This window comes from Aotus nancymaae, unplaced genomic scaffold (genome assembly GCF_030222135.1).
Source record: "Aotus nancymaae isolate 86718 unplaced genomic scaffold, 86718_ANA_hifiasm-v0.15.2.pri h1tg000046l, whole genome shotgun sequence".
Lineage (NCBI taxonomy): Eukaryota > Metazoa > Chordata > Mammalia > Primates > Aotidae > Aotus > Aotus nancymaae.
The window spans coordinates 25,633,682-25,648,239 of record NW_026988460.1 but is presented as its reverse complement, the minus strand read 5'-3'; the positions used below and the strand labels follow the sequence as shown (position 1 = coordinate 25,648,239).

Here is a 14,558-nt window from a genome sequence, read left to right as displayed (position 1 = left end):
GAGCAGAAGGCCCATCCTTCTCAAATACACACGGAAGATTCTCCAGGTACGCTAGGGTATATACTGGGCCATGAAACACATTTCAATAAATTTAACAGGACTGAAGCCATACAAAGTATGTTTCCCAACCACAACAGGATTAGCAGAAGGATAAATTAGAAATCAGCAGCAGAAGATGTGGGAAACACACAAATACTTGGAAGTTACATGACACTGTTTTAAATAACCCATGGGTCAAAGAAGAAATCACAAAGGAATTATTAATAAAAGTATTATGAGCTGCATGAAAATGAAAACACAACATAACCAGTAACAAATACATAAAGTAGGTAATTTCAAATGGTGAAAGGTGGAGTGCAGAGGAGGGAAGTACACCCACAGTGTGTCACCTCCCCACGTCCACATCCTTGCCACAGCCTCATCGTAGGGAGAGCATGTCCCCTGCCCCTTATGCCTTTGGGCCTGGCCATGGCATCTGCTGCTGCCACTGGGGTGTGGGTGGAAAGGATGATCTGCCAGCTGCGAACTTGACTCTCAGAAGCCTTCTGCTGTTTCTCCTGCCATTGCCATGAGAAGAGCTCCCCAGGGTACCAGCTGCCCCTTCAGCTTAGGCCCCAGGATAAACACACAAGCAGCACAGCTACCAAGATGAGCCCAGCTTTGACTCAGCTTCCTCTGCAACTAGCAGTGCCCAAGGATATGAAAGGAGAAGCTTGACAAAAGAAGCTTTGAGGAAAGCTTCAAGCTTTCAAGGGGACTAACCCAGCTGGGAGGCATGACCTGCCACTTTTCTATTTTTCTCCTTCTTCCTGCCTGGGATATAGATGCAACGCTTAGAACTGCAGTAGCCATTCTGTGTTCATGAGAAACCCGGGAAGTGGATGCTGCAGATGGAACTTTAGTCCCTGAGACTGGGTGGAGTTGCCAAATTTGACCTGGATCTCCTGCTTCTGGATCTATTTTACATGAGAGAAGAATCCCTAAATGATTTAAGCCATCATAATTGGGTTTTTGTTACTAGCAGTCAAACACAATCCCTAACTGACACAGAATGTTTAGAAAAAACTTCTATAATAGACTGTATTTTCCAAAAATAGCCACAACAATATCTCCTATCTCAATGGTCTTTATGCAATGTGAGCTCGACATTCCTCCCATTGAATGGGGGAGACTATGTCCCCTCCCGTTGAAGCTGGGTAGATCTTTGTGACTGTCTTAACTCATAGAGTATGCTGGAAGTGGTGCTATAGGACTTCCAAGGCCACGCACCTCTTCCTGCTCTCTTGGGACGCTTACTCTTAGAACCCAGTCACCGTGCTGTACGGAAGTCCAAACTCGTGTAGTCAGAGACCACATGGAGAGGCCAGATAAGTGTTCTGGCCAATCTCCCAGTTTAAGTCCTGGACAACAGCCAGCCTCAATCACATGATGTGTGAGTGAAGACACCTCCAGTTGATCCCAGCTCCTAACCATCAGGTCACCTCCAGTCTTTGAGTCTTCCAGCTGAGGCCCCAGACATTATGGAACAGAGACCAACTCCTACCACCATGCCCTGTCCAAATTTCTAGTCCAGAGAATCTGTGAGCATAACATGGTTGTCTTACGCCACTAAGTTTTGGGGCACCACTAGTTTGAAGTGGTAACACTTGAGCTGAGACCTGAATGGGAAGATCAGGGATAGGACACGCCAGTAGAGGGAAGAGAAAAACTGACATGTGAATGCATTTGTAGTATTTGAAGAACAGTAAGGCCAGTGTGGCTGAAGGCAGTGATGAAGAAAACAGTAAAGGAGGTACTGCCAGAGAGGTGGACAGGGGCCAGGTCATCTGGGCCTCCTGTGTGAGGGAACCTCTCTGGGGGCAGGATGGTGACAACCTCCAGAGTTCTCTTCCAATCAGCAGACTGGCTTCTGAACAGGCCTTCAATGCCTTAGCCCAAAGGAGGGAGCCTTGGTAGGATTTTTTGTCTTTTTCTAGGAGAGAGACTTGTTTTAGATGAAAAAAAAAAAAACAGAGGACAGGTATCCAGGGGCCATACCTCTTCAAAATCTCTAGCTGTTCACCATATACAGCTGGGCATAGGGCTGGGCATGGTGGCTCACGCCTGTAATCCCAACACTTTGAGCTGCTGAGGTGGGCGGATCACGAGGTCAGGAGTTCGAGACCAGCCTGGCCAACACAGTGAAACCCCGTCTCTACTAAAAACAAAAAATTAGCTGGGCATGGTGGTGCGTGCCTGTAGTCCCAGCTACTCGGAAGGCTGAGGCAGGAGAATTGCTTGAAACCAGAAAATGGAAGTTGCAGTAAGTTGGGATCACGCCACTGCACTCCAGCCTGGTGACAGAGCAAGACTCCATCTCAAAAAAAAAAAAAAAAAAAAAAAAAAAGGAAAAGAAAAGGCATAAAGTCCTTAGCCCAGCATTTTGGTACTTCTTGATCTGGTCCTAGCCTTATTTGGGGACCTATTACTTGATCCCTGATTCTGCCTCCTACCTGTCTTTCCAAAATTTTCTATGTTCTAACCATGTGCGATGATGTGGCACTCTCCAAATATACCACGAGCTTGTGAGCATTCGCTCATGCTGACTCCCTTGCTTTATGTGCCCTCTTCCACCACTACCCCGGCCTGGTGAACGTCCTGAGTCCATCTCAATGGCACCTCTTCCGCAAACCTTCCTGCATGTCTCAAAGTGAATATGTCTCTCCCTCCCTCAAACCCCTACAGATTCTGCACAAAACTACAGTTCTGCAAATTATACTTACACAGAGTAATGTAAATTGTCTGTTCACATATTGATTTCTCCTCCCCATCTCCACCCTCTTACCCTGCAAGAGGAAACCTACTCAAGGGCAGGTTGTGAGCCTTATGCAGCTTTAGGGCTCCAAGGCCTATTTCAGTGCCTACAGTAAACATCCTGTGATGATTCCATAATGAACAGGCGATTCAGACGGATAGATGAATGGATGGCTGGACTGCTGGTTGGATGGGCAGATGAGGAATGGATGGATGGTTAGACGGGTGGGTGGACATCTGGGTAGATTAACTGGGAGTGAATGGGTGCATGGTTGTATCACTTGGTGCATGAATAGATGAAAGGACAGATGAGTGGGTGAAAGGCTGGCTGGATAGGTGAGCGGGTAGAGACTGACAGATGGGCAGGTGAGGAATGTTTTTATGACTGGGTTCCTGGAAGGATGGAAGGCAGCCTTTAAACCAGAAGTCAGTAACCTTTTTCTGCAAGGGGCCAGATGATAAATACTTAAAGTTTTGCGACCCACGTATGGTCTCAGTCACATATTCTCCTTTGTCTTTTTTCACAAATGTTTAAAAATGTAAACTCGATTCCTATGGAGCCCATAGGCTTCACAAATCCAGGACCACGGCCATCAGGATGACTGGAATTCATGGCAGCTACTGAGTTAGCTGTAGCTACCATGTGACAAGCACAAAGCTGCACCCCAAACACAGAAGGCCACCCCCGCGCCCAAAAACAATAGCACAGTGAAGCCAGGACCTTTCCTGCTGAGGAGATTTGGGAGGTACCGTCAGCCCCTCCTCATCACTGGACAGCCTTGGGAATTTAACAGCATCAATCTCTTAAGATGAAATTCTGAAGAACTTGCCAAGCTTAGCAACCAGGGATAGATTCAAAGCTGGGGAGTGGTGGAGAATGCCCCAAAGTCTATGGGTCCTTTAAGACTCATGTCCCTGGCTAGGACCCTGGAGTCACACTGGGAGATGTCTGCCCCCTCTATCCCCATAAGCACTGATATAATAAAATACAGGTCCAGACCACAACTTCCTGCAACCAGCTTCTGAGTGGTGACTTTTTTTTTTTTTTAAGATGGGGTCTCGCTCTGGAGTGCAGCGGCCCAATCTCGGCTCACTGCAACCTCAGTCTCCCAAGTAGCTGGGATTACAGGCACCTGCCACCATGTCTGGCTAATTTTTGTAGTTTTAGTAGAGATGAGGTTTCATCATATTGGCCAGGCTGGTCTTGAACTCCTGACCTCAGGTGATCTGCCCACCTCGGCCTCGCAAAGTGCTGGGATTGTGAACCACTGTGCCTGGCCCTGAGTGGTGACTTTTATGGGTTCTCCCCTCACCCGATTCTTAGGCTATTATCATGGACTACCAGGAGCTTCAATGTCTTTCCAACTGGCAGGAAGCAGAGCAAACACAGATGCACGTTTTCCAGTTAAAACCCTCTTAATGAATCACAAAAATGCTTAGCCCTTCTGTCATGCTGCCAGCCCAGAAACAAATGAGAGAGAAGGAAAAAAAAATTTAAAAAAAACAGAAAACTGATCCTTCCAGCCTCTGCCAAATAGATCTTTTAGGTGTAAAGCTGGATGGGGGCTGGTACGTTTCATACTTGAGGGCTTTTGAATTCAATAGTGTACACAAACTTTCATCCTGAGGGGGCAAAAACGAGGGGCCAAGAGCACCAGACCAGAGCAGTGCTCTATCCCCCTTGCACCCCCGGGGGGTCCTGGCTGCTGTCAGCTCATGTGGGGATGTGATGCCAGGATGACATTGCTGACAGGGACCTCAGCAGGGTTCAGCAAGAGGCCTGGCTTGGTGTTGAGTGCCCTGGTAAACCCAGAGATGGTCCCTGCCCCGTGGAGCTCCGAAGGCAGCCACGGATGCAGAGTGAATGCAAGGGCAGTGGCCTGGGAGCCAGGAGACCTGGCGCTTGTCCTGGCTCCACCATTATGTGACACGGGCAACATCACCTCCTCTAGGCCTTCCGCATCACCACCTACAAAACGTCCAGGTACACATTCCCAGCTCTGACATTCTTACAGATGGTGAATGATTCAAAGCACCCCAGAACCCAATGCTCAACCACCGCCAGACTGCAAACGGCCCAGAGAGAGCTCAAAGGAGCAGGAAGCCTGAGTCCACCATGGGCCCCCACTTTCTGAGTCTTTGCTGCGCCCTCTTCTCACCCTTTCCTATGGCCCAGCCCCAAACATCACCTTCTCAGGGAAGCCTGCCTAGGTTGTTGGTTAGCCCCTTCATCTGTCCCCTTTGCTGGCCAGAGAGCTCCTGGGGAAAGGCCCTGTCTGACCTGTCTTCCCATTCTCCAGTTCCTGTCATGCAGTGAGAGTTCAAGAAAATGTCTGCTGAACTGAATTGAGCTGACTGCAAATGGGCACTCTGCAAGCGGTCCTGTGAGTTGTGAAGGGGGGTGGTGCCTGATGTTCAGGCTGTCCCCAAGTCTGGCCCAAAGGAGTCCCTCACCACCAGCTCAGGCACTACCGCCTTGATGCTAGGGAGACTGAGGAAGCCTCTTGATACCCTCAGCTGCTCCGTCACCAGGCAGACACCTTGTTCATCCGAACCTAAACATCACACACACAAACTCACTTATAGCAATGCCCAGAAACACTCCACTGCCCTCTTCCTGCCTTTCTCAGCAAGAGGGCTAACGAAACCTTAAACATCCTGCCCAAAGCCTCAGCCCATGCCCCTATGCACTCCATCCCTGAGCAAGGAGGCACACCCGCTGTCTGCCCCCGGAAGCACATTAATCAGGAGACGGACTTCCCTGAAAAGCCTCGGTGAGTGCTTGCCTGCTGCCAGGCCTCTGTTAATGGAAATCACCTCTGTCTCCTCATTGCTTTCCTGCCTCTTATATCACAGACTTGTAAAAGGGCAATTAGTTTTGGACAATTAAAATGATTAACTCACCAGATGTAAGTGCTGGAGCATCTCCACGTATCTGCAGAGGGAAAGAGGGTTGAGGCTGCATTAATCCCCATCCTGTATAAGCCCAGGAGGGTGATGTTTTGTTTATAAGCTCAAAGCCACAGGCAGCTCCTTGGGGACTCACGCTTTCTCTGAAGATAGCAGTTCCTGTGCGATGACAAGGGCTCTGGACTGTCCTTCCACCTGTGGGTAGAAAGCAAGCCATCAGGCGGGGCAGGCATCAGCGGTTTCTAGAGGAGATCACCATGCTGCTGGAGGCAAGTTCCAAGCATTTCTCAGCCTATTTCCTGGCACTCATTAACTGTATGTTCTTCAACAAGTTATTTAACCTCTCTGCACCTCGGTTTCCTCATCTGTAAATGTGGATTTTATTTTATTTGAGATAAATTCTTACTTGTTGCCCAGGCTGGAGTGCAGTGGGGTGATCTCAGTTCCCTGCAGACTCAAACTCTCAGGCTCAAGCGATTCTCCTACCTCAGCCTCCCGAGTAGCTGGGACTACAGCTGTGTCACAACACCTGGCTAATTTTTAAATTTTTTTGTAGAGACAGGGTCTCACTATGATTGACCAGTTCAAGGCTGGTCTTGAACTCCTGGGCTCAAGCAATCCGCCCACCTTGGCCTCCCAAAGTGCTGAGATTATAGGTGTGAGCCACTGAGCCCAGCTGTAAATGCAGATATTAACAGCGTCTAACTCTGAAGGTTATTGAGCTAATGCCCAGCATGGCACCTGCCATATAGTAAATGCTCACTTAATGGCCATGATGATGGCATGACCTTTACATCCCACTTCATGATCCCACCAATCTTGAGCAACCTGTTTCCCCGTACTGAGGAATTCTCTTTCCTCTTGCTTTTTTGTACATGCTGTTCCCTTAGCGTCCTTCCCCACTTCTCTACCTGGCCAACTCCCAGTCATCTTGTAAGACTTCGCCATGGCAGCACCTCCTCCAAGAAGCCTCTCCTGATCCTCCCCCCTCAACTGGCTGGGTTAGGGATCCTTTCTGAGCATCCTCCTCTCTTGGCACTTATCATTACTGTAAACAATTACATCTCTCCAGGAGGGCAGGGACCAGGAACTTCCACCCCTGCATGACCAGTGCTTAGCGTATGGTAGCTCTCTTTGTTGACTGAAAGAGCGAGTGAGTGAATGCACATTTATTCCCCTTGGGAAACACTAACTCTGCAGGCTGACCTCAGATGGTGAGCTATTTAACCCATTTGAGCCCCAGTTTCTACACTTCTATGATCTGGAAATAGACTGAGATTATGTCTATAAACAGGAAGGATGGGCAGGGCTGAGACAGATGCCTGGGCATTCTGCCACAAGCAGGCTCCTGCTGGGTGGCCCCAAACCTGCCGGATATCAGACACGACTAGTGGCTGGGATCCAGAGATGCAAAGACATGTTGTGGCAGCCTGATGCAACAGATGGGGGTGGCTGTGAATGTGCAGGCATGGCTGGCAGTGGGTGGCCCATGGCAGAGCAGAAGGCACTCAGCTGGGAACAACTGACTCCTGGTACCACTCTGCACAAGTCACTTTCAAGGTCAAGCCTCAGTTTCCCCATATGTGGACAAACTAACTTCTAAATTCCCTTCTGTGCTGAACCTTGCGTGTTACTAAACTTCAGGAGCCACTCATCAAGTGAGCGATCTACTCTAGTGATGAGAAAATCACGGCTGAGAAAGTCACTGCATAGTGTTGTGGTTAAAAGCCTGGGGTCTAGAACTAGGCAGTTTCCTGCCTCTGAATCTTATTTGTTGAACAAGTCATTTAGCTCTCTGTGCCTCGATTTCCTTACCTGTGAAATGGGAACAGTAGGAGAGTAGTATCCAGCACACATGCATGTCATGAGGATCAGATGAGTGTCTGTACAGAGGATCTCTCACACTTGGAACTGTGCCTGGCATGCGGCAAGCACTATGGCATTACTGGCCGTCATTATCCTTGTTGTTTTTGTCATTGAGGTGGTGCCAGTAACAAAACAAAGTAACCAGGGACAGAATAAGAAAAAAAAAAAAATTACAGAGTCGAGCAGGGGAAAGGCCTTAACTGCAAAATGAAGGCTGAGCCACTCCTCTGACACTAGCAGCAGAGACAGTGGAAAGCAAACGGACCCTGGAATCACACATTCAGTGCAAGCCCAGCTCCAGCACTGTTTCACAGTATGGCCTCTGGTGAGCCCCTTTCTCTGAGCCTCAGTGTTTTCATCTGAGATCTGGTAGAGAATAACCAACCTGGTCTCACACACTGGCTTCCTGAGGATGCGCTCCTGACTCAGGGCCTCTGCACGTGCTGTTCCCTCTTCTTGCAATGCTCTTCCCCAGATCTTCTCACTCGTACTTACTGGTTCTTTCAGGTTCATGAGTCACCTCAGCACAGTCATCCATGACTGCCTGCCCTAAAGAACTCCCCAAATCATTTTCCACCCCAGGGTTTCTCCATCTTGGACTACTGACATTTTGGAGAATAGTTTTTGCTGTAGGAGCTGTTCTTATGTATTAGAGGATAGATAACCAACAACATCCCTGGCTTGTACCCACTGGATGCCAATAGCAGCCTCTACTCCTTCACCCCCTACTGTGACAAACAAAAACGTCTTTAGACACTGCCAAATGTCCTAGAGCTTGGGGTGGTGCAAAATGTCACCCCTGGTTAAGAGCCCCTACCCCATCTTTATCCTGCTGCACTTAAGAGCAGACACTACCTAACATCGTTACACAGATGATGCTCAAGAGACATCCCATCAACTAGTGAAATGAGACGCAGTGCCTGGCATATAGTAGGTGCTAATAAATTCCCTTCTCTATCTGGTCCATCCCTAATATTTCCTGACTGTTAAGCAAAGTGGTTTTTGGAGACTATAGTCCCTCTGAGGCTATCCTAACAGGGCAGAACTCAGGCCCGTAGGCAGTCAGCCTCTGTGTCTTGCTGTGGCCTCTTTGGCTGGGGTGTCACGGCAGCCAAGGAGCAGAGAGGAAAATGTTGAGGCTTGCCGAGGCCTCCTGCCCTCTCACAGACACTGAATCTTGACCCACCATGTGTCTTCTGCGTTTGCGGGGCTGGCGTGCGGCTATGTGGACAAGAGGAGTGCACCTCCCAATGCAGGGCCTTTACAGAGCCCACATGTAGAAAGTCTCATGAGAAAAGATGTATTCTGCCAGGACAGGCCTCAACTGCTTAAGAAACCCAATGGCAAAGCTTCCATAAAGAGGATTATTTTGTATGGAGAGGATGGAGGTCAGGAGATCTGAAGCTCAGTTTCTTCCCCCAGAAAATGAAGACAGGAGCCAAGAACACATCCAGCCTTCCAGTGGCCTGTGAGTCAAGCCTACTTGTCATGGGGAATGGTGTTGTGAGCCAGTGCTCTGGTATCTGAAGACCTGGGTTCAAATCCTGGCCTCCAGCCCTGACTGTCCTTATGCCCTTGGACAAGTTAGTTCTCTTCTCTGAGTCTCATCTGTAAAGCAGGAATAATAATAATACCTACTTTATAATATAGTAGCTAGCATTACTGAACACTCAGTGTGTGTTAAGCATGGCTCTAAGCTTTTTATGTGTTTTATCTCACTGAATCCACTCAATAACCTATGAAGTAGGTACTACTATTATTTCTACTTTACAGATGAGGAAACTGAGGCACACAGGCAAAGGGACTTCCCACCTTTTGCCCAAGGTCAATGCTACTAAGTGGTAGAGCCAAGATTCATATCTAGGTAGTTTGGCTCCAGTGTTCCAGCACTCAGCAGCGTGCCTGACACCTGCACTCCTCCTAGATGGGGGCATGATACTGGGGAACACCATCCTTGGCCTGCACAGGGCAGGCCAGTGGGAGTCTTGCACCCCAGGAGCAGCCTGGGCTCACCCCTCTGCACTCAGCCTTCCTCACTTCAGATCCTCAAAACGTGACCACAATGGCATAGACAACTATGCTGGAAGTCAAGACGCCTGGATTCTCTCCCAAACAAGGCCACAGGTGGCTGTGTGACCGTGGGCAAGCCCCTCTCAGATACCTCCGTTTCCTCATCTGGCAAACAGGTGAGCATCCCTACCCTGCCAGGATGAGATGGGATGAGATGAGATGAGATGATGGATGGCAGCCGTCACACCATACCCAAATTTCCGGAGTTGCCATCATTACCATTGTTACAATCTCCAAGCTATCAAGGACAGGCTTCTGGTAGGGTCCAGGCACGGGCCCCTCTGCACGTCCTACCCAGCCCCTCCTGCCAGACACGCAGACTCTGGGTGGGACGCACGGGGCAGTCCTGCTTCAGTGACTCTGCGATGATGGATGTGTCTTCGCCAGGCGGCTAACAGGGAGGCCTGGCAGGCTGTATGCCCGAGGCATGCAGAAGCTGCTTTTGGGCGTTGCCCAACTGGGCCATTTAATATAGATGTTTGTTTAACCAGGAAATGAACTCCGAGGCTGACGGCAGCGTCCAGGGACAGGCTTCTGGGAACAGGGATCCTCCCAGGAGTGTGGGGGTTGGGGTGCCAGGGCCCATGCTATTGCTATGGCATTTCTCAGGCTGAAGCTATGGGTGTTAACGTTAGGCTGCCTGCCCCTGCCTGAGGCTGTCCCCAGGGCCACCGGCCTCCTCCCTGGTCCCCAGCAAACCAGCTAGTTCAATACTCAGCTATTCTGGGACCCGGACAGGTCGGGAGGGATAGTTCTTTCTCCAGGGAACCTCAGCGTTAAACAGTGGGTCACACAGAGAGTCAGGAATCCTGGTCCTCTGTCTCCATGTCTTAGTTTTTCCAGCTGTAAAACTGGGTTCTCAGCCTCCTCCTAGGACATCAGTTTCCAAAATACAGTCTGAGAACCTCTGAGGGTCTGTAAGTTCCTCCCTTTTCCAACTACATATCTGTGTGAGCCTGGACGTTATTCATTTAAATAACCAAAACAATTCCAACCAAGTGCAGACGTGGACAGGTGAATCCGGCTACCTTCTGTTCAGCCAGACATGAATATTTGTAAAAATATAAAAATGTCACTCTTCTCACTGTTTTTTCTTGCTTGTTTTAGAAAATAGGGAGTTTTTTTGCATAAAAGTGCAACTTATATTAACATGTAATGGGTTTATTGTTATTTTAAAATGCATTAAAAATGTTTCAAAATTTTCTGATTTACTTTCTAACGTGGTAAACATTGAAGAGATGTGATTCATAGAAACAAAAACTCTTTGGGGCCCTCAATCCTTTTTAAGAGGGGAAGTGAGTCTGAGACTAAAACGTTTTGAGAACGACTGTTTCAGAGGTTGTCACACAAAGACAGCAAAGGTTTGTGGATGGAAGAGCTCTTCGTAATCAGTAAAGAGCTACAGGGAAGTGAGGCATTAGCGTCACTATATTATTACAGGAGCCAAGGAACCCCAGGCCTTATGGCCTGTCACTCAGGACGGTCCCCAAGTATGCCCAGGGTCCACACAATCTTTCCCCACAATGTCCTACCTGTGGGAAAGGAAGGAACAATCTCAAGACGCCTGTCTTGCCACCTCCCCTCTCTGCGTACAGGCCTCCTGGGTCCACACCTGCTCCACTGTTTGTCTGTTTTTTTTTTTAATTTAAAGTGTTTGTAGAAAGTGGTTTATTTAGAGAGAGAGAGAGAAACAGGAGAGGGAGAGAGAAAGAAACAGCTAACTCTCACACTAAGCGAGAGAATCCAGAAAGATGGAATCTAGGAGAGGAAAGCAGCTTCCACACTGAGTGGAAGGGAACAGAGGGAGATGGAGTTTAGGAGGGGAAGACAGGCTTCCAGGAAGGGAGTGTTTGTGGAAGGGGACTCCAGAGGGAACATCCAGGAGAGAAAGATGGCTTCCACGAAGGGAGCGTTTGTGGAAGGGGATCCAAACATGGAGTCCCCTGCTCCACCTTTAAGATGGCACAGCCTGATGTTAACAGCCATTTCTTTCTTTTACTGGTGTCTGCCAAACCCTTGCCAAGCCCATGCCCCCAGGGCCTCTGTGTCTGGCTCAGCACATGCCCCCATCAGTCCACACCTGTCCCCCTGCACCTGTGGTCACTGCGCACTCCAATATGAACGCCTCATCCTGACCTCCTTGAGAGCTCCTCCTCAGATGTCTCTCAGCAGCAACTCCCTCCACTCCCCTAGCCTGGGCCTTGCCCATATTCCACACTGCTCTGCCTCTGAAGTCCGAGCTTCCCACCCCTCATCTTGGACCCAAGCTCCCGACCCTCCCTGCACCCTTGACTGAACTGTCTCTCACTCACTCCAGGCTCTAGCCTCCCAGCCATTCTCACAGCCTCCTTTTTCTGTCATCTGCACCCTGGAGTGGTTGCAGAGGCTCCCAGTGCTTACAGAAAGGGGCCCCTGTGGCTCAGCCTGGGGCCATTCCCAGTCCCCTCCACCACTCCTCCATGCCACATGGAGCTCCAGGTGATCCCTTAAATCCACCCTATTTTTTTCCTACTTCTGGGTGTGTCTGGCCCAGTTTCCTGTGCCCAGAATCCCCACATAGTCTCAATGAACATTTCTAGGTCACCAGCTACACCTGAGGTACCTATGCGCCAGCCTCCTCAGCCCTGCAACCCCCTAAAATAACCCACCTCCACACACAGGGAAGGGCCACCTTCCAAAGGCTATTTCAAGCCCTGGGGAGTTTTTCCTTGTGAGCCTTCCATGTACTGGAGGTCCCAGTGAAGGGGCCTGCTGGAGTATTCTGAAGTCACATCTGGAGAAGGGAGAGTGCTCCGAAACCCAGATACATGGGGCACCAGGCTCCAGTAGAACACAGTCTCCAAGTGCCCTGGGCACCACCAGGCAGGCAGAGAACACAGGTTGGGATTTCCAGCACAGCCTTCAATAGCCGCTGGAAAACTCAGAGACAGGCACTCAGGGAGAGGTGGCTCACTCTTTATCCCAGCTGTCATCTGTGTTCCTGGTGGCAAGACAGCAGGAAGAGGAGGCAGAGCAGAGTGAACGCTTACCAGGACAAGCGAGAGGAGAAGGAGGGACCCAACAGTGGCTCCCTGGCTTCCCCAGGACCAGCAGGTCAGCTTCTAGTTCCTGAAGATATGCTCGTGTGAGTGTGGGTTTGGCCCAGCTACTTAAAAGACCTTTAAATTTGGAGAGATGTTTGGTTCTGGTTTCAGTCTGTAATAAATTTGCAGAAGCAGCATCTATCTTGGAATGCCCTGAATGAGGCATTAGGAGGCCTGACTTTCACTCCTGACTTGGCCTCCAACCTGCAGAATAACCCTGAGCAAGGAGCGAGTGACAAGCTTCAGTTTTCCTCCCAGTGATCTCCTGTATCACTGAAACTTCAATGAACAGCAGCTGGCCACCTCTCCCTCCCTCCACCCCCCACAACCACCATGCTACTCCCTGCTTCTGTGAATTGAGCTATTTTATTTTTTAGAGACTTGGGGACCTCACTCTGTCACCCAGGCTGGAGTGCAGTGGCACCTAGGCTCAAGTGATCCTTTAGCCTCAGCCTCCTGAGTAGCTGGGACCACAGGCATGCACGCCATCACATCCAGCTAATTAAAAAATTTTGTATAGAGATGAGGTCTCAGCATGCTGCCCAGGCTGGTCTCCAACTCCTGGCCTCAAGTGATCCTCCTGCCTCAGCCTACTCAGTTCCTGAGTAGCTGGGAACACAGACGTGAGCCACCATGTCTGGCCCTATATTTTAGACACCTCATGTAAGTGGAATCATGCAGTATTTGTCCATCTATGACTGGCTTCTTTCATTTAGGATCAAGTCCTCCAAGTTCATTCACATTGTTGCAAATGGCAGGATTCCCTTCCTTTTTATGTCTGAATAATATTCCACTGCATATACAAACCACATTTTCCTTATCCACCCATCCAAGGATGGGCATTAAGAGTAGAGGTCTGGCCAGGTGTGGTGGCTCATACCTGTAATCCCAGTACTTAGGGAAGTCAAGACAGGTGGATCACCTGAGGTCAGGAGTTCAAGACCGGTCTGACAAATATGGTAAACCCCATCTCTACTAAAAATACAAAAATTAGCTGGGCATGGTGGCATGTGCCTGTAGTCCTAGCTACTCAGGAGACTGAGATAAGAGAATCGCTTGAACCCAGGAGGTGGAGGTTGCAGTGAGCCGAGATCAAACCACTGTACACCAGCCTAGACGACAGAGGAAGACTCCTTCTCAATAGATAAGATAGATTGATTGATTGATAGATAGACAGATGGTGTAGATCTTACGTTAAATGTTCTTGCTACAGTGAAGAGAAACAGTGGTCTCTCAGTTCTCTCACCTTCTGCAATCCTAAGAGAGCAGCTGTGATTGCGATTAGCAGCTCCCCATGTTTGATGGCAGGAAAGGGCCAGTGCTGGCTCAAACAAGAAATGGCCCTCCCCATCTCACTTAATTCCAGAAAGGTCCAGCCATGACTTCAAACAGCCGGCTAATGGCTGGATTCTATGCCTTCGTCCCATCTGTTCTTGCCTCCTATAAACCTTCCTCTCCCTTCCTACTGATCCTGCTCTCTTCCAAGAAGCACTTAGGCTTCACCACTTCCTGGAAGCCTTCCTGACTGCTCTCTTTTTCTTTTTTTTTTTTTTTTTTGAGATGGAGTCTCACACTGTCACCTGGGCTGGAGTGCAATGGCGTGATCTTGGCTCACTGCAACCTCCACCTCCCAGGTTCAAACAATTCTCCTGCCTCAACCTCCCAAGTAGCTGGGATTACAGGTGCCTGGTACCATGCCCGGCTAATTTTTTTGTATTTTTAGTAGAGACGTGGTTTCACCACATTGGCCAAGCTTGTCTTGAACTCCTGACCTCGTGATCTACCTGCCTCGGCCTCCCAAACTGCTGAAATTACAGGCATAAGCCACTGTGCCTG

General features: G+C 49.3%; 1 protein-coding gene across 2 annotated transcripts in view; it reads right to left on the bottom strand.

Annotated features, from left to right (window-relative positions):
• The window catches only part of FGD5 (FYVE, RhoGEF and PH domain containing 5), a 124,711-nt gene that overhangs the window by 45,811 nt on the left and 64,342 nt on the right, over nt 1-14,558 (bottom strand). Inside the window, exons 4-5 of one of the 2 annotated variants that reach the window (XM_012472658.3) lie at nt 5,840-5,898; nt 5,698-5,728 (exon numbers count right to left, since the gene is read on the bottom strand). The exons of the other annotated variant lie outside the window; for it this stretch is intronic. Coding sequence (XP_012328081.2) covers nt 5,698-5,728; nt 5,840-5,898 — 90 coding nt within the window. The remainder of the gene's footprint in view (nt 1-5,697; nt 5,729-5,839; nt 5,899-14,558) is intronic. 2 annotated transcript variants of the gene reach the window in all.